A 23734-nucleotide genomic window follows, 5' to 3' on the forward strand; every position below is an offset into this window, starting at 1 on the left:
TATGCCTCAAATTCTACCTCCAGCACAATGCGATTTATGAATAACACCAAGTGAATGCCATTCCTCCTTTTAATGTATTTGAAATTAAAATCAGTTGTAAATTCCTTGAGAACAAGGACCAGTTTACTCCTCTTCTATTTCTCACAGTGCTAAAGCACAGGACAGTTAAGACAAGAGGTAATGAATACCTGTTTAACTCAAACTGTGATATAGTTTTCTCTCTCTTTTGGAAATTGGGGATAGGAGTGGGTGTTGAGGTAGGGGTTGGAGCGCGGAAGGTATTAGTGCTCGGGGACTGCCTCAACAACAGGGGAGGTGCTGCAGGAAGACAGTTCCAATGTCAGTCTGAGGATGCACAGTCATTGTGGGGATCTGCTTCTGTCTTGGCTCATCATGTCCTACAGTGATAAAGGGTGACTGTGTCAGTGGATGGTCAACTATGGCCCTAACACATGCAGATTCTCCAAAGAGCTACTATCATACATGGCTCCAGTGTACAGAAAGCCTGGGAGTGAGGAAAGGGGTTATTTCCACTTCTGAAGCTTATTGGCCACATTTTGAAATAAGCTCTATAAACAAATAAATTTAGAATTTGCATTTCGCTCTATTTTTCCCCAGACGTATGTTAAGTCATTCCTTATAATTTGGAGAAATGCATTACATGGATTTTTTTCAAAGAAACTAGTTTTATCTGAAAAATCACAAAAGTCAGTAACTGTAGAAAACTGCATCATTTAAATGAAACATTACCTTGTATGAGATCTCAAAGTTTTCACCACCCCAAATCTGGAGACCTGGATCATACAGACCCAGTTCAAAGAAGAACTCTCGTTCAATAGCAAATAATCCACCAGCCATGGCTGGGGACCTAAGAAAGAAAAACACTGAGATAACCAGTAAAGACAAACCCCCAACATCCTTTTGCCAATAGAAACAAGATTTTTGAAATACAGTCTAAATATGCACAGAAGAGACAAAACTGATGGCCAAACATTAAGAAATTATAAATCCTTCAAAAATAACTTGTTCCTAATTCCTTAGCGAATTTACCAAAATTTCTGAAACCTCATTTTACCATTAGAGGGCGCCTTGGTTCTTTGTTGATTTAAAAATTAAGCCTTCATTTTAGTTAAAATAAAAATTTCTTTCACTCCTGAAACACAGAGCCACACAGCCGTGGTTTGCTAACTGCTCCTGCAATGATTTATAAGTCATTCTGGGATGAACGAAACCATACACCATGGAAGTAGTCCGTCATTTTTTAATTTTATAGCTCAAGGGCTTGCCAAATAAGAGTGTAAATCACACTAGAACAGCCACAGTTCATTCAGAGTTTGCAAATGTAGTGTAGGAATGACACAGGAGAATTCCACATTACTATTTACTGTACAAATGAAAAAGGGTGATCTGTGGGCCTTCTTGAATGGATCTTAAATTAGGTACATTTTGAGGCAAGAGAAAAAGGACTGGGTATATTTTTAGGGTCAAGTCACTCCTACTATTGGAAGAAATGAAAGTGGAATAATTTTCATACTGTTATATGTCCTTCCACTCCCACAGAAAAAATAATTATTAATGCATCACAATTCTTAAGTTTTAGGGAACTTCATACCTTTAGGTACCTTGTTCGTCATCACACCTAATACTAAACCAATCACTGAATAATATTGATTCGACCTGGAAAATTTTGAATCTGTCTACTTCTTTCCAACTTCATTGCTACCACCCTAGACCACACCAACACTGCTTGGACTGTGCCAAATCTCCAGAACTTGTGTCCTTTATTCTATTCTGTCCCCATCCAAATCTATTCACACAGCAGCCAGAGCAGACTCCTTTGCATGGGCCTCCATGATTCCTCCCCACTGCCTAGACTCACCCAGCTCCCTCCACCCAGCTCTTTGCCACACTGCTCTTAGCTTAGCTAGGTCATGCCTTTGCCTCAGAGGCTTCACCATGCTATTTATACTCCTAAATGTTTTTCCTCCTTAAAGTCTCAGCCTCGATGACACTTTGTCAGGGATGCCTTTCTGGGGCCTCTAGCTGGATCAAGTTTTCCTTTCCCTAAATTCCACATACCTGTGATTTTTTTCATACTACTTATCATAGTTGCTGTTTCAGTTTTTTTTTTTTTTTGTGTGTGTGTGTGTAGTAATCTGTTCAATTTCTCTCTCCTATATTTTAAGTTTCATGAGGGAAGATATCTGTTAAAATGTACAGTGGCTGGCACATAGTAAGTACTCAATATTTGTTGAGTAGATAATGAATCAGATAATATTTCCATACTAACAGAAAACCACATCAAGAGAAAATTTTTTTCTATGACTTTTCTTCTTAAAATATACTAACTAAATACACAGTACTATCACATTTTTGGTTATACTTTAACTGTCATTAAAAATTGTTCCACTACAACTGTGCTCATTTGGCTTTTAGATATATTCCCATGCATCTCAGTACAGATTTGAAAATGCTTTAACCCATTGGTCCCATCATCCCAGATGTGAAACACCTAAATAAAACTTAAACTGAGCGACAAATATACCAGTTATGGTAACTTTGAAATAATATTTGAATATGTTATTATGTTTTCAGAATTGAAAACTTGGTTTTAGTGGGCTATGTGGAAATTTGTGAGTTAGTTAAAGGGAAACCACTCTTAAATTTTCTAGCTTGCTTTAAAAAGGTCTTTACCAGCCCGTGGGATGAACAGAAACATAAATGTAGTCAGCACCCTTTATTTTTTTCCCCCAGAATTATTTGTTAGGTTAAGGAGGTAAGCAGCAGATTCCTGAAGTATTATGGGTAAGAAATTTTCAAATGAAAATTTGAAGAATGCCCCCCAAACCTTAAGGTTTTGTAATTTCCTTATGTTTGCCATTCAGTATCTTGATATCATGACATGCCCAAATCCCATTAGCATTTCCACAACATTGAAGCATCTTCCCAAAACAAAGTTCTAACATTTATCAGCAGCATAACAGGGAGAAAGAAACTGAAAGCAGAACCATAGGGTCAAAAAATAAAAACAGACACAATTTGGAGACAGCTGCACTAACATTTAGCAAACATTTCATTTGGGGGTCACTTTTTGAAAGACAGTAAAATGTTCCAATTGAAAGATCAAAAAGAAGAGAGTAGCATAAATTGTTCTACTTGAAGAACCACAAGAAGAGACTAAAGCTGATTGTGGAACAGAGTTTTCTTTTAATCAAGTACTCTTCTGAGAATGAAGCCATAGGGAGTCTATGTAACATATTCTAAAGTGATGCATTTTTATTCATCAGATTTAACCAGAGCAAAATTAATATTTAAGAGTTAGCATATAAAACAAAAGGAGGGAACTTCCTAAATCTCTTGCTAGTGTCTTTCATTGTTATCATCACACTAAGGCATCAAAGTGGAAATTAGAATCTTAGATTGTAAGTAATTTATGTATTTTAAATTTATAGAATGATATTGTCATCAAGAGAACAAAATTTGTTATCTAGTCTAATAGGACAGGACAGTAAAGGTTTTCTTTTTTTACCTTATCGTTTCACATTATTTGTTTTCCCCAATGAAAGAGTATAATTGAATAGTGGAGCTTGCATTTAGGGTAAAAGCAATTACAAAGGAGCAAATGTGAATTCAAAGCTCTGAAAGAGTGGAAGGAAAGAAGCTCTTTCAGAATCTGAGACAGCATCTACAGGTTTAACAACAAATGTTTAGCTTGCCAAGAAGTTAATAGGTTAGCAGCAACTGGAGAAAAGAAAAATATGTAAGTGATTTAGTGATTACCGATACGGTTCAGTTTTTGTCTTTCTCAGTCTCTTCTCTTGAGGGGTCAGAGGCACCCGTTTCCAGAGCATACTCCAATCCCATGCTCCTCGGGCATACCCATCTTCATCACCACCCCCTTGGGGTACAATTTCATATGTGTTGCCATTTATGACATCTATAAGCGGCACAGTGCAAATGGTTCTGTATTGTGTTGATGATGGCAGCAAAGATCAAATGGAAACGTACGTATGGACCCACAGATTTATATGAGTTCATGGGGAAGGAAAAAAAAAGTACTTAGATAAACATTCAACATTGAAAAAAAAAAGTAATAATCTTTACCGATAAGGTTCAGTTTTATGTTTTCTTTTGGCCTTTTCCTTGTGGCTTAGAGGGATACGTTTCCACAGTAAACTCCAGTCCCAGGCCCCTCGGGCAAAACCATCTTCATCCCCACCTTGCTGTGGTTCAATGGAATAATCATTCCCATCTATGTAATCTATTAGAGGCACAGTACATGTAGTTCTGAAACATTTACAGAAAATGAAGAAGCATTTAAGAACCCCAAACTGACTAGTTCAGCATGCCTAACTACATTGTCCTTTTTTGTAGTTTTGTTGTTGTTGTTTTGTAATTGGTTTATTTTGCATTAGGGAACTTTATTATCTAATGGGGAAACAGCAAATGAATGTTCCACACAAGCCAAGAGCCTATCAGTGCAAGGACAGATAGAGGAGACTTTCCCCTAGGCTTACAGACAAACCTCAGGGACAAAGGGCCTTGCCAATTGAGTTTAATAGTGTTTTTTTTCCATTTCACTTTGGTGCTAGTGGCAACGTTCTCTTGGTAATTTTGCACTATTTACAAGATTTTTCTTTCTGTCATTCTTCCTTCCTGTCCTCCATTAAAAATGTGTGTGTGTGTGCATGAGCATGTACTAATAATAGTTGCCATATCATTAGTGGTTTCTAGCTCTTTGTTGCTATTTCTTTGAAAGCAGTTTTTATAAAAATGTGTTTTTGTGCTTGTACTCAATCGCCTTCCCTCTACCTTTTATTGCAAATATAAAGGTTCTGTAATGTATTGCTGCTTAAAAAAAAAAACAGCAAGAAAAAAAATCCCTCAAAATCTGTTAAAAACTTAAGTGGTGCAAGAATTTGGAACAAAGGAGAAAAAAGCCAATTCTTTCTATTTGGACATCATAAAAATGATAGTACTGTGCAACCAATCAGATACAGAGTTGACATAACAAAGGTAATCTGGTACCTTGCTTGCTTCAATGCTCATATTGTTGAAAAGGATTTTAAAATGTATTTCCTAAAACATAGATTGGACCTTCCCATAACCAGGTTACAGTTTTCTTTAGAAACCAAGAGAAAGGAAAACTCTCTGGGGGCTTAGAACCTTGATACGGGCAAGTAAATCCTAAAAGTGGGCTTTAGTCTTTCCAGAGTATGAACACACACTGGAGGTTCCCTGTGGGATATAAGAGATTGTCACTGGAACTTTGGAAAACCACTTTCTTACTGCCAGGAAGACTGCTAGCATCTCCCTGGCAAACTTGGTTATCTGATACCTGATTTATATCTTTTCTCACTAATCATGCTTTTCGCATTTCTAAAAAAATGGTACAATTTAAAATGGCCCAGAGACCTCAGTTTGGTAGTTTATTAGCTATCTAATCTGGGGCAAATTACTTAATTTCCCTAAGCCTCAGGATCCACTTCTATAAATGAAGCTAATGATCTCTAACTTTCAGGGCTGCTGTGAAGATTAAGTCATGTGAAAAAAATGTTTTATAGGACTTCATCTTAAATCCTCTGATGATAAAATATTCTAAGTTCTTCCTTTGACTCATGCCATTCACAAAAGAGATATGTCTCATTCTCCTAGATTCTGAAATAGACAGAATTCTGGATGAGAAGCAAGAAAGGCTTTTAGAACTAGGAAATTACGCTACCTTCTGCTGTTTCAGACATTTCTGGAGATTTAATGGTGAGCACCACATTTCCATGGCATAGCTATCTATTTCTAAATCTTAAAGTTTCCATAGGAACCCAAAGCCTTGACAGAAGTCATAGCTGTTCCTTACTAACTAAGGTAATAATTTAAAAGGGTGTTAAAAAAGAATAGGTACAATTTCAAATCATGGTTCTTCAAGTCTCTAGAACTCGTGTTCATGTTTAGAGGGAGCAACTAATATTTCTGTTAAGGAAAGTTTTTGGAATCAGAGGGAGTCTCAGTAATGGAATCACAAGATGACTCGACCTAGTTTCCCAAATACCAGACTTCATTTGAATCAACCCAAAGTATCAGCCAAGTTCCACCCAAGGAAACAACTAGCTCAAGGATAACACTTAAAACCCAATACTTGATGCACTAACTAGAAGTGGAATCAAAGAATATTATTTGTCCTTCTAGGACAAGGTTTACTTTTCAACTAGGAAAGAAAAAAAGCAAGGTAATGTTACCTGTCCTTAGAAATGGGAGCTACAAGTGGTGCATACCAGTTAACTGCCACCTCACAGTGGGCATCAAGGTATATCAAAACCTTAAAAAAAAGAGGCAGGGTGAAAGAATACTCCTTGCATATGGTACATCACAAATCACACACAATTTAAAATCAGACGCTAACAAAAATTAGCATTATAGTCAATTTTGACACAGTAGTTATTTGTTCAAGCCAGCATTCTCATTTCATTTTTAAAACCTGAAGGGTGATTAAAAATTTATATAATCTTTTAGTTACCAAATCCAAGCTATTGACATTGTGGATAGCATATGCTTCCTACCTGTCCAAGTTTAGCCTTCTGAGCACCAATACTTCGTGCTTGAATTAATCCTTCTCTTCTCTCATTTCGGAATACCTTTACTAGGCCATTCCACATCTTAATGTAGTCATCCAGTTTTTCTTTTAAGTGGTCTATGAATAAAAAATTTAATCAACATTATAAAATCAAAACTTTGCATATAAACAAGTATTATTTTTCTCAACAAAGAGTATAAATGTGCTGGGCAGTCAATAATTTTACATGGGCCCTATCAAATGTTTAATCTATTAAGAGGACAAGCAAGGACTGTGGCCTGCTGGGGGTGTAGCTCAGTAGAAAAGCCTGAGCTTAGCATCAGTGAGGCCCTGGGTTCAATCCCCAGGGAGAAAAAAAGAATGGAAGCTGATATGTATTACTTAAGTTAAAATTTAAGCTTAATATATCTACACAGAACTGGTTGGTGTGACAATTATCAAACATCCTACTAAACTTTAAATAAATGGTGATTATGTCAATTGACAGTTGAGTCTTTAAGATACATTAAAAATTTTTTTTTAAATTAACACGGTAATGTTCAATCTAAAAGATTTTTTGTTGCTTTTTGTGTTGTCAGAAGCAATGATTTTGATTTCTGAAGATACACTGTGCACTGATAACATAAAACTTCACCGAAATCTGCACGGGTTGTACATTTCATTTCTGGGCTATCCTTCTCCAACTGCAATAGGGAATGAAGTCTGCAGTCTTATTGTGATGAATATGGTTCCTGCCATGTTGATGAATAACTATCAAAAGATCCTATTTTCTGTATATCTTAGCATTACAAGTGTGTGTATAATTTTATTGGATTGTTATTATAATTGTGTATATACACATATATGTTTATAATTTAGTAGAGGATATTTTCTTTAATAAAAACCAGATACATGGGCTGGGGTTGTGGCTCAGTGGTAGAGCTCTTGCCTAGCATGTGTGAGGCACGGAATTAGATCCTCAGCACCACACAAAAATAAATAAATAAAATAAAATCATTATGTCCACTACAACTAAAAATATTTTAAAAACAACAACAATGACAACAAACAACACACATTATGTCCATCTAGGACTAAAAATATTTTAAAACAACAACAACAAAAATATATTTGGCAAAATTTCCTTCTTGGCTTCCCATTGTAAGAGAACAGCTTTTGTTTTTATCACTATGAGCCTGTGAAATTTGCTCACCACAGCCAGAATAAGCTCTAAAGATGATTCTTGACAATACAAAAACTGTTTAAAAATTTGGCCTATGAATATAAAAATCACAAAAAAATTGCTATAGAAATGAGCTAGGGGTTAAATAGGTATATCAGACAATGCACTTAATATTTTACTAATTTTAGGGATCTTCTATTAGTAAGACACCAAGAAACACATGGGTATTCAGAATTTAGAAATTTTTTTTTCCTTCTGTTTTGGCAGTTTTAATGAGTGTTATAAATAAAACTCTTTTGTTCATGTTTCCCCCCACTCCAGAAAATCTGGGTAATTTTCCCTTCTAGATTTTATTTATTTATTTACTTTTAAACCTTCTCCTTAGATGATTAACATTAAACAGGGACGAGAGGTGGGAGGGAAAGGGAGAGAGAAGGGAAATTGCATGGAAATGGAAGGAGACCCTCATGGTTATACAAAATTACATACAAGAGGAAGTGAGGGGAAAGGGGGAAAAAAAACAAGGGGGAGAAATGAATTACAGTAGATAGGGTAGAGAGAGAAGATGGGAGGGGAGGGGATGGGGGATAGTAGAGGATAGGAAAGGCAGCAGAATACAACAGACACTAGTATGGCAATATGTAAATCAGTGGATGTGTAACCAATGTGATTCTGCAATCTGTATACGAGGTAAAAATGGGAGTTCATAACCCACTTGAATCAAAGTGTGAAATATGATATGTCAAGAACTATGTAATGTTTTGAACAACCAACAATAAAAATTTAAAAAAAAATAAACCTTTTTTTTTCTTTCTTTTTTAAGACTAGTATCCTAAGTTCTTATTTAAAAAAAAATCTTTCTTTCTGAATTCCATTAGGTACATTTTTGGATGTGGAACCTAAACCATCTTAATTACATTTTTATGGACAGAAATAAGTTGGTGGCCTATTCTTCAAGTTTAGATTATTGTTTAAGATGGCCCAAAAGGGGAAATAGTGAATACAATGACTCCTTGCTCCTCTGAAATCTTACATGGTAATAGACTGTATTAGGGTTCAAAATATCCACTACTCCTGGAGTAAAATTACCCGCCTCTAACCCACTGATGTCAGGCTGGGTGTGTGATTTGCTGTGGCCAATGACACGTGGATAGAAATGCTATGCTATGGGTCACTTGTCAGCAGAAGCACTATGAGGCCTTTTGTGTTTTACTAGATCTCTTCTTTCTTCTACCTTTATGCAGGCAGCATGAGCTGAAGCTGCTCTGCAAAGTGTAGGTCTTGCAGTGAAGATAGAGCACAGAGATAGGCTGACCTGTAGGAAATGTAGTATAAAAAGAGAAAACCTTTTGTTGTTATAAGCCATTAAGAGTGGAGTTGAGGGGCTGGGGTTATAGCTCAGCGGCAGAGCACTTGCCTCGTATGTGTGAGACACTGGGTTCGATCCTCAGCATCACATAAAAATAAAGGAAACATATAAAGTAAAGATAGTGTGTCTATATTAAAAAAAAAAAAAAAAGAATGGAGTTGTGTTTTACCTTAGCCTGACTTAGCCTCCCTGGCTGATGCACATGTGTGTAGAGGAGCTTGCTATTTTAAAGGCTCCAAACCTTGTTGAGAGGACACACCAATTTTCAGAAATCTAAGTGCTATTATGAGTAGTTAGCTCCTTTGTGAGGTTTTTATCAGTAATTTTTCTCTAAAGGAAAACTTATAAATTCAAAGTTTAGTTTCTATATTGGAGAAATATATTGGAGAAAGTACAAACCAAATTTTTCACTCCAGCCATATTAAGCAAATATGATATTAATTTTACTGAAGTTAGGACCAACAGATTTAAAAATTATTGTGGGTTTGGGAAAACTAATGACAGATTTTCCGTACCTCTGTTCAAGGAGAACCTAAAAGGATTTGCATACTATGAGCAGTCCCTGCATGACTGCCTTCAAATTGTGGTACATGAGACTGAACATAAGAGATCTATAGCAACAGAAGCACTGATCACAAAAAGGTGAAAGTAAAAGGCACAAAAATCTTAAGCCCAAAATTCTGTTGTGATTTTCAGGATCAAGTAGTTATTTCAGGATGGTAAATACTTTTTAGTAAGCCTTTACATTTTTAAGGACATATTAAAATTTTTCTTATGTTAATAATATAGGGGTTCTTAAAATCAGTACAATCAAAGGCGATTTCTCAGAGTTGTTTTGTGGTTTAGGTTTTTCTATACTTATAATATTGTTGGTACCAACAGTATCACCATAAAACATATGTTCAAATATTTGTCTTGGAATAAGAATAATATTTTTGATGTAAGCATTCCTGTTATAGAAAATTGCAACGAAGATAACATATCTATAATCTCAGCAACTCCAGAGGCAAAGGCAGTAGAATCGCAATCCATGCTAGCCTTGGCAAGTTATTGAGACCCTCAGCAACTTAGCAAGACCCTGTCTCAAAATTAAAATAAAAAAGACTAGAGGGCTGGGGATGTGGCTCAAGCGGTAGCGCGCTCGCCTGGCGTTCGTGCGGCCCGGGTTCGATCCTCAGCACCACATACCAACAAAGATGTTGTGTCCACCGAGAACTAAAAAATAAATATTAAAAAAAAATTCTCTCTCTCTCTCTCTCTCTCTCTTCTCTCTCACTCTCTCTTTAAAAAAAAAAAAAAGACTAGAGATATGATTCAGTGGTAGAGTGTCCCTGGGTTCAATCCCCAATAGCAAAAGAAATGAAAAAAATCTAAATGCATTTGATATGATTATAAAATTTAAAACTATACATTTCTCTAGTGTGATTAAATAGGATTAGTTGAAAAAAGTGATCCACTACACCAAGATAAAGGGAAAAGGAAGTCATATTTCTATTTCTCCTAATGCTAACATGTATGCAGATCACGATTATAGTCATGTCTCTGCAAAAACAGTATGAGTTTATCCAGATTACAAGAGTTCTAAATTAAGTGGTGGAAGGAAGCTTTTCTAAAGTCATTTAGAAAGATATTTTCATGCTACCTATGTTCTGTCTACATTCAATGATACCACTCTTATTCAGAACAATTTTCTGCAAAATTCATTTGCCAGAATGAAAACATCCTATTGTTATTGAGTAGTCTGAGCTCTCCAGCCAATTTTCAAAAGTTTCAATTCTATTTTGTGACAAGAAAAAAAAATCCAGATGTGGGTTGCAGCAGCAAAATTCCATTTTTATTTACATGCTGACTTAGATTCTGAGTTACAGCATTATTTGTATTTTCACTTTATGTCATTAAGACATTCAACTAACAGTAATATATTTAAAGAAAATATATAATTTAAAAAATCACTGGGGCTGGGATTGTGGCTCAGCAGTAGAGCGCTCCCTTAGCACAGGCGGGACCCAGGTTCAATTCTCAGCACCACATTAAAAAAATAAAGCCATTGTGTAGTGTCCGTCTACAAAAAATAAATAAATAAATAAATAAGATTCTCTCTCTCTCCTTTAAAAAAAAAAAAATCACTTATCTGGAAGATCACTGCTCAATCATTCTCTTGCCAAATTGAGCCAAGACTAACTAAGACCTTCCTAAATGCTAAAATAGCTGCCTCCTTAAAAAGAATAAAAAGCATAATTTCCTTTTGTTTACTATTCTAAACTAAATATGGAACAAAATAAGCTTTAAAATATACTATAATAAATAAAAATAGTTCATAGTTTCTGGTCAAAATTAATATTTCCCTCATCATTCAAATATAAAGTATAGGCTATGCAATAGGTATATGGATTTCAATGTGAAAACTGTGGACGGCCCTTTGGGTGCCCTTGCAATAGACATGTGATTGCATTTTTTCAGTCTTTCAAACTTCCATGACTAAAATTTTGCAAAATCCAAGCCCTAAAGAACTGGTATAGTGTTAAGATAGTGACTGAAGACATAAACTTATGAGCCTGTGGCTTTGCATCCAACTTTTAATTACAGTCTTTGTGACTGTTAGCAAGTTACTTGACATTTCCGAGCCTTTGGTATGTAAAATGGAGATAATGACAATATTTATTCTAAAAATTACTGTTAGGATTAACAAAATAATTCATATACAATGCTTGGCACAGTGTCACTTGCTGATAATAAATACTGTTGGCAGTAACACTTAATTTTAAATTTGCAATTACTCATAATTAACTCGTTTTAAAGACAAACTGTCAACTTTATAGCCATTACCTTTATTACTGAAATCATCAATTAACACAATCTCTGCTAAATATTTCCTTGGAGTCCTTTTGATTACACTGTGGACTGTTCTCATGAGGGTTGACCATCCTTCATTATGGAAGACAATGACAACACTTGAAGTAAGCAGGTTTTCATCATAATGCCAATACTTGCATCTGCAAAAAGAAAATTTCATCATATTTATTTAGAGGTAATTTATAATGCTTGGCTCCAAACTTACTATGATTGTATTTTTCTAATTGGATAAAGTCTCATTGATTTAAATAAAGAAAGTGAATGAAATACAGTCTTTCATATTTTAGCAGAAACACAAGATAGAAGAGAAAGCAGCCATGAGATAAAGTTATTCCTAGATAAAGCTAATTCACAACCAGTACATGGTGGGGTAAAAAGAACTAATTTATAAATTTCTGCTGAGAATGTGTAAGATACTACTAACAGGTATCAGGTTGCTGTTTTCTCTGACATAGATATTAGTTTATTTTCCTTTTTGAAACTTGAGCTTTTGGTACAAGATGTTTACTTCACTTCTCGTGAAGAAACAACTCTATTACTGTGTTTAAAAGCTGTCCTCTCCAATATGGATAAGTAACTCAGAAAAAAAAAAAATTCAACAGGCAGAACCAAAGCATACAGCAGGCATTAAAAACTTAATCTTGAATGAATAAGCAAAGTCTAATGTTGTTTAGACTTTGTTGACTGGCTAAGAAGAATCTTTAGTTATTCTATACAAAACTATCTGAAAAACTGCAGCAAGAATAAAGTTTTCCTCCTAACTAGATGAAGCACAAGACAGGGCCCAGCCCAAAGGAGACTCAGGATGCCAGGGGAGGGTCAAGAGTACGATTCTAAAAGAGGGGATTCAAGTACAACCTCAAGTAAAGAGAAGACAAATGCTCTTTCAGAATAACAAGTTCAAAAATATAGTAATGGAGAAATGCAAGTTTTGTAAGAAGATGTGATAAGTACTTCTGGAGAACAACTAATGTAGGCAGAGCAAGGAACATCTAATTTTAGGTAGGTAGGGATGGTAATCCCCCAAAACAAACTGATCCGGATGGAGGCTCAGGCAACATTTTTCTTCCTCTTACTCTAACCACTGGGCTGAAAGTGGCAGAACTGGCTGGGAAGGACAGCTAATTTCTAAGGTAACTCAAGGAAACAAGCAAGATAGGAAATTTGAAAGGGAAATGGAAAGGAGTTGAAAACAAACTAAAGGAGGGTGGGAAGTGGGTATGTTGAAGACAAGAGAGAGGATCCATGAGGGCTTCTTCACTATCTTTGGACACTCCATGTGGAAACCTCCCAAAGGCCTTGTACTCTTGCAAAGGACAGGGGACAAGAGAGCTGGAACAATATGTTGCTCATTTTATCCACTTCTTCTTGCCTATTGCATTTAGAAATAATAATTCTCTAAACATGTACACTAGATTGTGTGCCAGTAGCAACTCTGATTATTTATTTTTCTCACTTTTTTATATTCTTTGTTTTAAAAACAACAAAAGTAACACACAGCTTGTCATAAAAAACTCAAATGATACAGAACTTTATAATGATGAAAATTCCCTTTCTACCTCTCCCAAGCATGTCAGATTTCATCTTCTAGAGGAAATCATCATTAATAGTTGCTTGTATTTTTCTAAGTTTCTATTCATGAAGACATGTCTGCATGTGTACATGACATATATTCAGATGATTAGGTATAGATTCTTCTTTTATATGCGCATGTACAGACACATCTAATTCTTTTTTTTATGGTAATTATTTATTCAGCAATCCAGTGAAAAATATTTTGCATGCTTGGCATCTTCCACTGAAAATGCACAGGTAAAGAGTTATTTTCTCAAAAATATCATAAACTACATTTTAATTAAATCTGATGTAGATTATAAAATAGTAATTCATTAGAATTGGTATCTACTACCACTAAAAAACTAATTTCTCCAGTTTTAATGCAATTCATAGCATGATTTAGAAATTGTTCACAATGAGTAGAGAAAACAGGTGTACTATAGGACTTGAGACACTTGAGATTTTAAAATATTCTGCTTAATTATCCTTAGTGTATTTTCATATTATATTATAGGCCCTAATTTGGGGCTTGCAAAAATAGGTTTTCCACCTTGTAAGAAAAGCAATCATTCTGCCTCAGCCTCCCAAGTAGCTTGGTCTATGCCATGAGCCATCATGCCTGGCCAATTACCCAGCTGGCAAAATGGAGATTAAAAAAAAAAAAGACAGTAAAACTCTAATTATTTTTAATAATTGTATAATGTTCCATTGTATAACTATTACATAATCTATTTAGTCATTTCCTGATCAATGAATGTATCAGTTGAGTCTTCAACAACTGTTGAAATGATCAATCTTATGTATATATCTCCATGCTATTGAGATATGGCAATATTTCCTATAAAATGTTCAAGATTGTAAGTTCATTAAGGGTAGGAATGTCTTCTGTTGTGCTCACCACCTTGTTCCTGGCTCCTAACACATAGAAGCTACTCCATAATAATTTACTGAATTACTTTGGAGATAGTTATTTTGAAATGCTTTTGATGTATTTTCTTCTCTCAATAATGTCCACTCAATGCATAATTTTTCTATTTAAAGTACCCTTGAGAACAAGTAAGTCCAGATGGTTCCACATTCCATGGAGAAGGGGGCTATTCCTCTTCCACATGAAAGGTTAGTAGAAGCTCTTTTAGTAGAAAAATCTGGAAGGACCAAAATAACAGAACATAACAAAAGCAGATGAAGGAAGAGACTTTTGCCTGGGCTCCATTTCTAAGCTTCAGGAGGAGACCATCTAATGTGGGGAGGCTACATTGCATTCTCCCTTCCCACCTCTTTTTTTTTTTTCCCCTTTAATTTCTCTTGGCTGTAGAGTGACATGATAGAGCTCAGAAGCTTCCATGAGCTTTCAGTGGGGAATATGACAAGTAGTTAAGAGTTAAGAGCCAGCAGCCTGTTAGGAGATGCAGTGGTAAGGTGTAAGATGACATGCAGTGAATACATGGGGTAGAATATAATATAATAATATATATATTATAATATTATTATAATATAGTAATAGAACCCATATAATATAATAATAGAACCCATGGACAGCAAAGTTTATGAAATGTCAGAGAAATACACAAGTAAGAAAGTGGGGATGAGTCACCAGAGTGGGGCTGCTGTGAAAGGGACCACTGGCCCTAAGCTTAGGAAAGTGATAACCTTAAGTTACTATGGTTAGAATGTGTTCCCAAAGCTAACATTAGAAACTTATCCCTAAGGCAACAATGATGGGAAGTGGGGCCTAAGGAGAGGTGGTTAGGCTTTGAGAGCAAAGTGTATACATTAATGCTATTATCATGGCAATGGCTTCCTGAAAAGGAAGCTTGGGGCCTCCTCCCTCTTGTTTTCTCTTGTTCAAATTCTACCTTCCAGAGATCTAGCCCAGACTGCCCATCCAAATAGCCCACGCAGGACCCAGGCTCTCAGTAGACCTGATCCCCCCAACCCCTGCATGGCAGACACCCGCCAGAGCCTAGCCCCTTCCAGCCAGCAGACTACCAAGGGAGGTCAAGCCCAGCGGCCCAGATCCATCCACTCCAACTTGCGCAGGACCCAGGTCCAGGATGCAGTAGCATTCATTGAGGGACACCAGCAGGGTCTGGAAGCCCAACATCAAAGTGTACTACATGGGTACTACAAGGATACAGGGAAGAAACTATAATATCTCAGATCCACACTGCAAGAAAGCAAGACACATAGAAAAAACAAGGAAGGAAAGTGCCCCAAACAAATCAGGATACTATAATAATAGAACCCACGGACAGCAAAGTTGATGAAATGTCAGAGAAAAAGTTCAGAAGGTTCATAATTAAAATGATCTGTGAATTAAAGAATGACCTAAATGAGCAAATACAGGCCAAAATGGATCACTCCAACAAAGAGATAAGAGAGCAAATACGGGTAGCAAAAGATTACTTCAAGAGAGAGAGACTCTGAAAAAAAAAAGTAAGAAATCCTTAAAATAGGGCTGGGGATGTGGCTCAGGCGGTAGCACGCTCGCCTGGCATGCGTGCGGCCCGGGTTCGATCCTCAGCACCACATACCAACAAAGATGTTGTGTCCGCCGAGAACTAAGAAATAAATATTAAAAATTCTCTCTCTCCCTCTCTCTCTCTCTCTCTCTCTCTCTCTCTCTCCCCCCTCTCTCACTCTCTCTTTAAAAAAAAAAAAAAGAAAAGAAATCCTTAAAATAAAGGATACAATAAATCAAATAAAAAACTCAATGAAAGCCTAACCAACAGACTAGATCACTTGGAAGAAAGAACATCAGACAATGAAGACAAAGTATACAATCTGAAAAATAAAGTTGATCACACAGTGAAGATAGTTAGAAACCAGAACAGAACATCCAAGAATTATGAGACTGCATCAAAAGACCAAAACTAAGAGTTATTGGGATAGAGGAAGGCACTGAGTTTCAAACCACAGGAATGCACAATTTCTTCAATGAGATAATATCAGATAATTTCCCAAGCATGAAGAATGAATTGAAAAACCAAATACAAGAGGCTTACAGGACACCAAATGTACAAAATTACAACAGATGTATATCAAGGCACATTATAATGAAAATGCCTAACATACAGAATAAGGATAGAATCTTAAAAGCCACAAAAGAGAGGAATCAGATCACATATAGAGAGATACCAATTTGTATCTCAGAAGATTTTTCCAACCCAGACCCTCAAAGCCAGGAGATTGTGGAACAACATATACCAAATTCTGAAAGAAAATGGATGTCAACTGAGAATCTTATATCCAGCAAAACTAAGCTTTAGACTTGAGGATGAAATAAAAACTTACATGATAAACAAAAGTTAAAAGAGTTTACAACTAGAAAGCCTGCACTACAGAACATCCTTAGCAAAGTATTCCAAGAAGAGGAAAAGAAAAACAGTGATGAAAATCAGCAGAGAGAGGGATTACACTAAAGGAAAATCTAATCAGAGGTGAAACCAAGTCATATAAAATACAAAAATGGCTATGAATACAAATCATGTCTCAATTATAACCCTGAATGCTAATGGCCTAAACTCACCAATCAAAAGACATAGACTAGCAGATTGGATTTAAAAAAATAAAGATCCAACAATATGCTGCCTCTAAAGACTCACTTTGTAGAAAAAGATATCCACAGACTGAAGGTGAAGGGTTGGGAAAAATCATACCACTCATATGGACTGTGGAAGCAAGCAGGGGTTTCCATCCTCATATCAAATAAAGTAGACTTCAAACTAAAGTCAATCAAAAAGGATAAAGAAGGACACTACATACTGCTCAAGGGAACCATACACCAACAACAAGACTTAACAATTATTTATGCCCCAAACAATGGAGCATCTACGTTCAAACAAACTCTTTTCAAGTTCAAGAGTCAAAAAGACCAAAACACAATAATTTTGGGTGAACTTAACACACACCTTTTATCACTAGATAGATCTTCCAAACAAAAGCTGAACAAAGAAACTATAGAACTCAATAATACAAACAATAATACAAACAATAACTTAGACTTAACTGACATATATAGAATATTTCATCCTTTAACGAGAGAATACACTTTCTTCTCAGCAGCACATAGATCCTTCTCTAAAACAGAACATATACAATGCCACAAAGCAATCCTTAGCAAATATAAAAAAAGTAGAGATACCACCCTGAATTCTATCAGATCATAATGGAATGAAATTAAACATCAATGATAAAATAAGAAATAAAATCCACTCCAACACCTGGAGACTAAATAATATGCTGCTGAATGAACAATGGGTTGCAGAAGACATCAAAGAGGAGATTAAAAAACTTTTAGTTAACCATGAGAACACAGATACAACATATCAAAATCTCTGGGACACTATGAAAGCAGTTCTAAGAGGAAAGTTCATTGCATGGAGTTCATTCCTTAAAAGAAGAAAAAGTCAACAAATAAATGATTTAACATTATATCTAAAAGCCCTAGAAAAAAAAGAACAAATAAACACCAAAAGCAGCAGAAGACGGGAAATAATTAAAATCAGAGTTGAAATCAATGAAATTGAAACAAAACAAACAATTAAAAAAATTGACAGGACAAAGAGTTGGTTCTTTGAAAAAATAAATTAAATTGACAGACCCTTAGCCATGCTAATGAAGAGAAAGAGAGAGAAAACTCAAATCACTGACATAAATGATGAAAAAGGAAATATCACAACAGACACTACAGAAATAAAGAACATAATTAGAAATTATTTTGAAACCTTGTACTCCAATAAATAGAAAATATTGAAGGCATCAACAAATTTCTAGAGTCATATAATTTGCAAAATTTGAATCAGGATGATATACACAATTTAAAAAGATCAATTTCAAGTGATGAAACAGAGATGCCATCAAAAGTCTACCAACCAAGAAAAGCCCAGGACCAGATGGATACACAGCCAAGTTCTACAAGACCTTTAAAGAAGAACTAATACCAATGCTCTTCCATTTATTTCAGGAAATAGAAAAAGAGGCAGCACTTTCAAACTCATTCTATGAAGCCAATATCACCCTGATTCCAAAACCAGGCAAAAACACACCAAAAAAAAAAAAAAAAACCCACAAACTTCAGACTAATATCTCTAATGAACCTATGCAAAAATTCTCAATAAAATTCTGGCAAATCGAATACAGAAACATATAAAAAAGATGGTGTACCATGATCAAGTGGGATTCACCCTAGGGATGCAAGGTTGGTTCAACATACAGAAATCAATAAATTTAATTCAACACATCAATAGACTTAAAGATAAGAATCATATGATCATCTCAATAGACTCAGAAAAAGCATTTGACAAGATACAGCACCCCTTTATGTTCAAAACACTAGAAAAATTAGGGATAACAGGACATATCTCAACATCATAAAGGCTACCTATGCTAAGCCCCAGGCCAACATTATTCTAAATGGAGAAAAATTGAAGGCATTCCCTCTAAAAACTGGAACAAGGCAGGGACGCCCTCTTTCACCACTTCTATTTAACCCAGTTCTTAAAACACTGGCCAGAGCTATCAGACAGGTGAAAGAAATTAAAGGGATACATATAGGAAAAGAAGAACTCAAACTGGCACTATTTACTGATGATATGATTCTAAACTAGCAGACCCTAATAGTTCCACCAAAAAACTTCTAGAACTAGTAAATGAATTCAGCAAAGTAGCAGGATATAAAATAACACCCATAAATCAAAGGCATTTCTGTAAATTAGTGATAAATCCTCAGAAATGGAAATGAGGAAACCTACCCCAGTTATAATAGCCTCAAAAATAAAATAAAATAAAATAAAATACTTGGGAATCACTCAACAAAAGAGGTGAAAGATCTATATAATGAAAATTACAAAACCCTAAAGAAAGAAGTCAAAGAAGACCTTAGAAGATGGAAAGATCTACCTTGCTCTTGGATAGGAAGAACTAATATTATCAAAATGACCATACTTACACAAGCAATATACAGATTTAATGTGATTCTGATCAAAATCCCAATGACATTCCTCATATAAATAGAAAAAGCAATCATGAAATTCATCTGGAAAAATAAGAGACCCAGAATAGCTAAAGCAATCCTTAGCAGGAAGAGTGAAGCAGGTGGCTTCACTATACCAGAACTTAAACTATACTACAGAGCAACAGTAACAAAAACATCATGGTATTGGCACCAAAACAGACTGGTAGACCAATGGTACAGAATAGAGGAAACAGAAACTAACCCACAAAATGACAATTATCTTATATTAGATAAAGGTGCCAAGAACATGCACTGGAGAAAAGATAGCCTCAACAAATGGTGCTGGGAAAACTGGAAATCCATATGCAACAAAATGAAATCAAACCCCTATCTCTCACCATGCATAAAATTCAACTCAAAATAGATCAAGGACTTAGGAATAAAACCAGAGATGCTGTTTCTAATAGAAGAAAAAGTAGGCCCTAATCTCCATCATGTGGGATTAGGCCCCAGCTTCCTTAATAACACTCCTGTGTCACAAGAATTAAAATCAACAATCAATAAATGGGATGGACTCAAACTAGAAAGTTTCTTCTCAGCAAAAGAAACAATCTGTGAGGTGAGTCTACATCTTGGGAGCAAATCTTTACCCCTCACACATCAGATAGAGCACTAATCACTAGGGTATAAAAAGAACTCAAAAAGCTAAGCACCAAAAAAATCAAATAACCCAATCAATAAATAGGCCAAGGACCTGAACAAACACTTCTCAGAAGATGATATACAATCAATCAACAAATATATATTAAAAAAGTTCATCATCACTAGCGATTAGAGAAATACAAATCAAAACCACTCTTTTAAGAATTCATCTCACTCCAGTCAGAATGGCAGCTATTATAAAGACAAACAACAATAAATGTTGGCAAGGTTGTGGGGGAAAAGGCACACTCATACGCTGCTGGTGGGGACTGCAAATTGGTGCGGCCAATATGGAAAGCAGTATGGAGATTACTTGGAAAATTGGGAATGGAACCACCATTTGACCCAGCTACCCGTCTCCTTGGTCTATACCCAAAGGACTTAAAAATGGCATACTATAGGGACACAGCCACATCAATATTTAGAGCAGCACAATTCACAATAGCTAAACTTTGGAACCAACCTAGATGCCCTTCAATAGACAAATGGATAAAAAAAAATGTGGCATTATACACGATGGAATATTACTCAGCAATAAAAGAGGATAAAATAATGGCATTTACAGATAAACGGATGGAGTTAGAGAAGATAATGCTAAGTGAAGTTAGCCAATCCCCAAAAAAACAAATGATAAATGTTTTCTTTGATATAAGGAGGCTGATTCATAGTGGGATAGGGAGGGGGGACCACGGGAGGAATAGATGAACTCTAGATAGGGCAGAGAGGTTGGAGGGGAAGGGAGAGGGTATGAGGTTATAAATGATGGTGGAATGTGATGATCATTATTATCCAAAGTTATTCATATTGCCCCCTTTTAAAGGTTGAATCTTAACTTCTAGATCATTCACTGAGAAATCTCAATAAAAGAGTCATTTGGGATTTGTTCCCTTATGAAGACAAAAATTGGTGTGAATACACTTAGTATACAACCAAAGACATGAAAAATTGTGTTCTACATGTGTAATAAGAATTATAATATATTCCGCTGTCATATATACATATATATAAAAATTCTACCTTCAACCATGGGAGGCTACAGCAAGGAGGCCCTCGCCAGATACCTGAGCCTCAAACTTGGGACTGATCAGGCTCCAAAACTTGGAGAAATAAATTTTTAAAAAACAGTATTTACAGCATTTGATACTCTATGCATTTTCTGGCACCCATTTGCAGTCTTAGAACATATCCCCTGTGGATAAGGTGGGAAGGACTGCTGTAAGTTCTAATAAGGAAGGCTAACTAAAAAGAGAATGCCATTTCTAAGTGGACAAGTCTTGTTACACATTTTTGACTAACTTCTGCTCTCCAGCATCTCATTTTCCAGAAAAGCTTTTAAATCCTCCAGGATAGTAGTAGTTCACCTGTGTTGCAAAACTGCTCTGATTGCAAATATTCACATTCAGATTACAGGCTTGAAGTGATTAAAGCTATAGAGTTATTCTTGGGGTAACATTATAGAATATTTTCATGGAGCTATGTGAGCCAGGTGCTTAGTATCAGAAAAAAAGATGGGAAAATTAAAAAAATATATACCTTTATTTATTTTTATGTGGTGCTGAAGCTCGAACTCTGCCTCACATGTGCGAGGCAAGTGCTCTAACGCTGGGCTATGATCCCAGCTCCCGGGAAAAAATTTTCACAGTGACTTTTCTGTAAGTTGTATCAGTAGATTTCAAAATAAAAATTGAAGGATCTATGAAGAATTTTCTTGCATTCTCTCTGTATCTGCTATGTTTTTAACATTTGTAGTTTGATATAAAGCCTTGGTATATTTGGACCTTATTAATAAATAGTATCTAATTCCACAGACTACAAAAAATGTAACATGTTTAGGCTGCAAATCCCTGCAATCCATATATGTTACCATCAGTCTTCAGTAAAGTGTGCATCCATACACTTGTGTGTGTGTGTGTGTTTGTGTGTGTGTAAGTTATTCATATTGCCCCCTTTTAAAGGTTGTATCTTAACTTCTAGATCATTCACTGAGAATCTCAATAAAAAGAGTCATTTGGGATTTGTTCCCTTAATTCTTCAAGCAGTCTAAATCTAAAAGGGAAGATTTTTGAGGCACAGGAAATGAATCCTCAATTTGGGAAGCACTGATTTTTAAACTATCTATTTTGATTATTATTTTTAAAACATTTTATTGGTGCATTATAATCATACATGACAATGGGGTTCATTGTGCTATATTCACACATGCACATAATTTGATCTCATCCCCTGGTATCTTCCTTTTCACTCATCTTCTTCATCCCCCCATCTGCTTGCTCTGCTCTACTAATATCCCTGCTTTATTATTATTATTATTATTAATTAGTGTATTACAATTGTATAATAAGTCAAATTCATTGTGGTATACTCATTCGTGGACATAGGACATTTGGGTAGATTGTATTCCCTAGTACTTCCCAATGTCCTCCCATTCTCCCTCTGATCGCCTTTTTCCACTCCATTGGTTTCCCTTCTATTTTCATGAGATCCCCTTTTAAAAATTCCCTCCACACTGGGCACGGTGGCGTATGCCTATAATTCCAGCAGCTGAGGAGGCTGATGCAGGAGGATTGCCAATTCAAAGCTAGCTTCAGCAACTTAGCAAGGCCCTAAGTAACCCAGTGAGACCCTGTCTCTAAATAAAATATAAAAAAGGGCTGGTGATGTGACTCAGTGCTTAAGTGCCCTTGGGTTCACTCCCTAGTACCAAACAAACAAACAAACAAAAAACCATGAACACCCCTCCCACCAATCTCTCTACACATGTGAGAAAAAACACTCAGCCCTTGACTGAGTCTGGTTTATTTCACTTAGCATGATGTTCTCCATTTCATCCTTTTACTAGCAATAAAACCCTGTTGTGTATACATACCACATTTTCTTTACCCATTAGTCTGTTGATGGGCACCTAGGCCGATTTCAAAACTTAACTATTGTGAATTGCACACTGATGTCCCTGTATCACTACAGTATGGTGATTTTTAGAGCTTTTGGATAAATATAAAAGAATGGGATAGCCAGGTCATATGATGATTCCATTCCTAGTCTTTTGAGGGATATCTCCATACTGCTTTCCAAAGTGGTTATACTTACCCAATCAATAAATGGGTAAATCAGCTAAACAGATAATTTTCAAAAGAAGAAATACAAATGACCAAAAAAAAAAAAGAAAAAATGTTCAACAGTATTAGCAATCAAGGAAATGCAAAACAAAAGTATACTGAGATTTGTCTTACTCCAATCAGAATGGCAATCATCAAGAATAAAAGTAATAATAAATTCGGGCAAGGATGTGGAGGAAAGGTATACTTCTATTTTTGTTTAAAAAAAAACTTTCGGGCTGGGGATGTGGCTCAAGAGGTATCCCACTCGCCTGGCATGCGTGCGGCCCAGGTTCGATCCTCAGCACCACATACAAACAAAGATGTTGTATCTACCGAAAACTAAAAAATAAATATTAAAATTCTCTCTCTCTTAAAAAAAAAAACTTTTGCTCATTTATATAATCATTAATGATTAAATATTCATGACAATGAAAATAATCTTTAATTTCTATTCTACTTGGGGATGAAA

At 35.7% G+C, this 23734-nt stretch overlaps 1 protein-coding gene across 3 annotated transcripts in view; it reads right to left on the minus strand.

Moving 5' to 3' along the window:
- Window positions 1–23734, minus strand: part of GALNT7 (polypeptide N-acetylgalactosaminyltransferase 7) — a 127335-nt gene that overhangs the window by 14130 nt on the left and 89471 nt on the right. The window contains exons 3-8 of one of the 3 annotated variants that reach the window (XM_081268881.1): window positions 11926–12092; window positions 6555–6685; window positions 6234–6313; window positions 4105–4287; window positions 3781–3963; window positions 751–868 (exon numbers count right to left, since the gene is read on the minus strand). In XM_081268881.1, the coding sequence (XP_081125007.1) occupies window positions 751–868; window positions 3781–3963; window positions 4105–4287; window positions 6234–6313; window positions 6555–6685; window positions 11926–12092 (862 nt within the window). The remainder of the gene's footprint in view (window positions 1–750; window positions 869–3780; window positions 3964–4104; window positions 4288–6233; window positions 6314–6554; window positions 6686–11925; window positions 12093–23734) is intronic. The other 2 variants (XM_081268879.1, XM_081268880.1) reach the window with 2 other exon arrangements.

The sequence above is a fragment of the Spermophilus citellus genome, assembly GCF_964194105.1.
Source record: "Spermophilus citellus genome assembly, chromosome: 16".
NCBI lineage: Eukaryota > Metazoa > Chordata > Mammalia > Rodentia > Sciuridae > Spermophilus > Spermophilus citellus.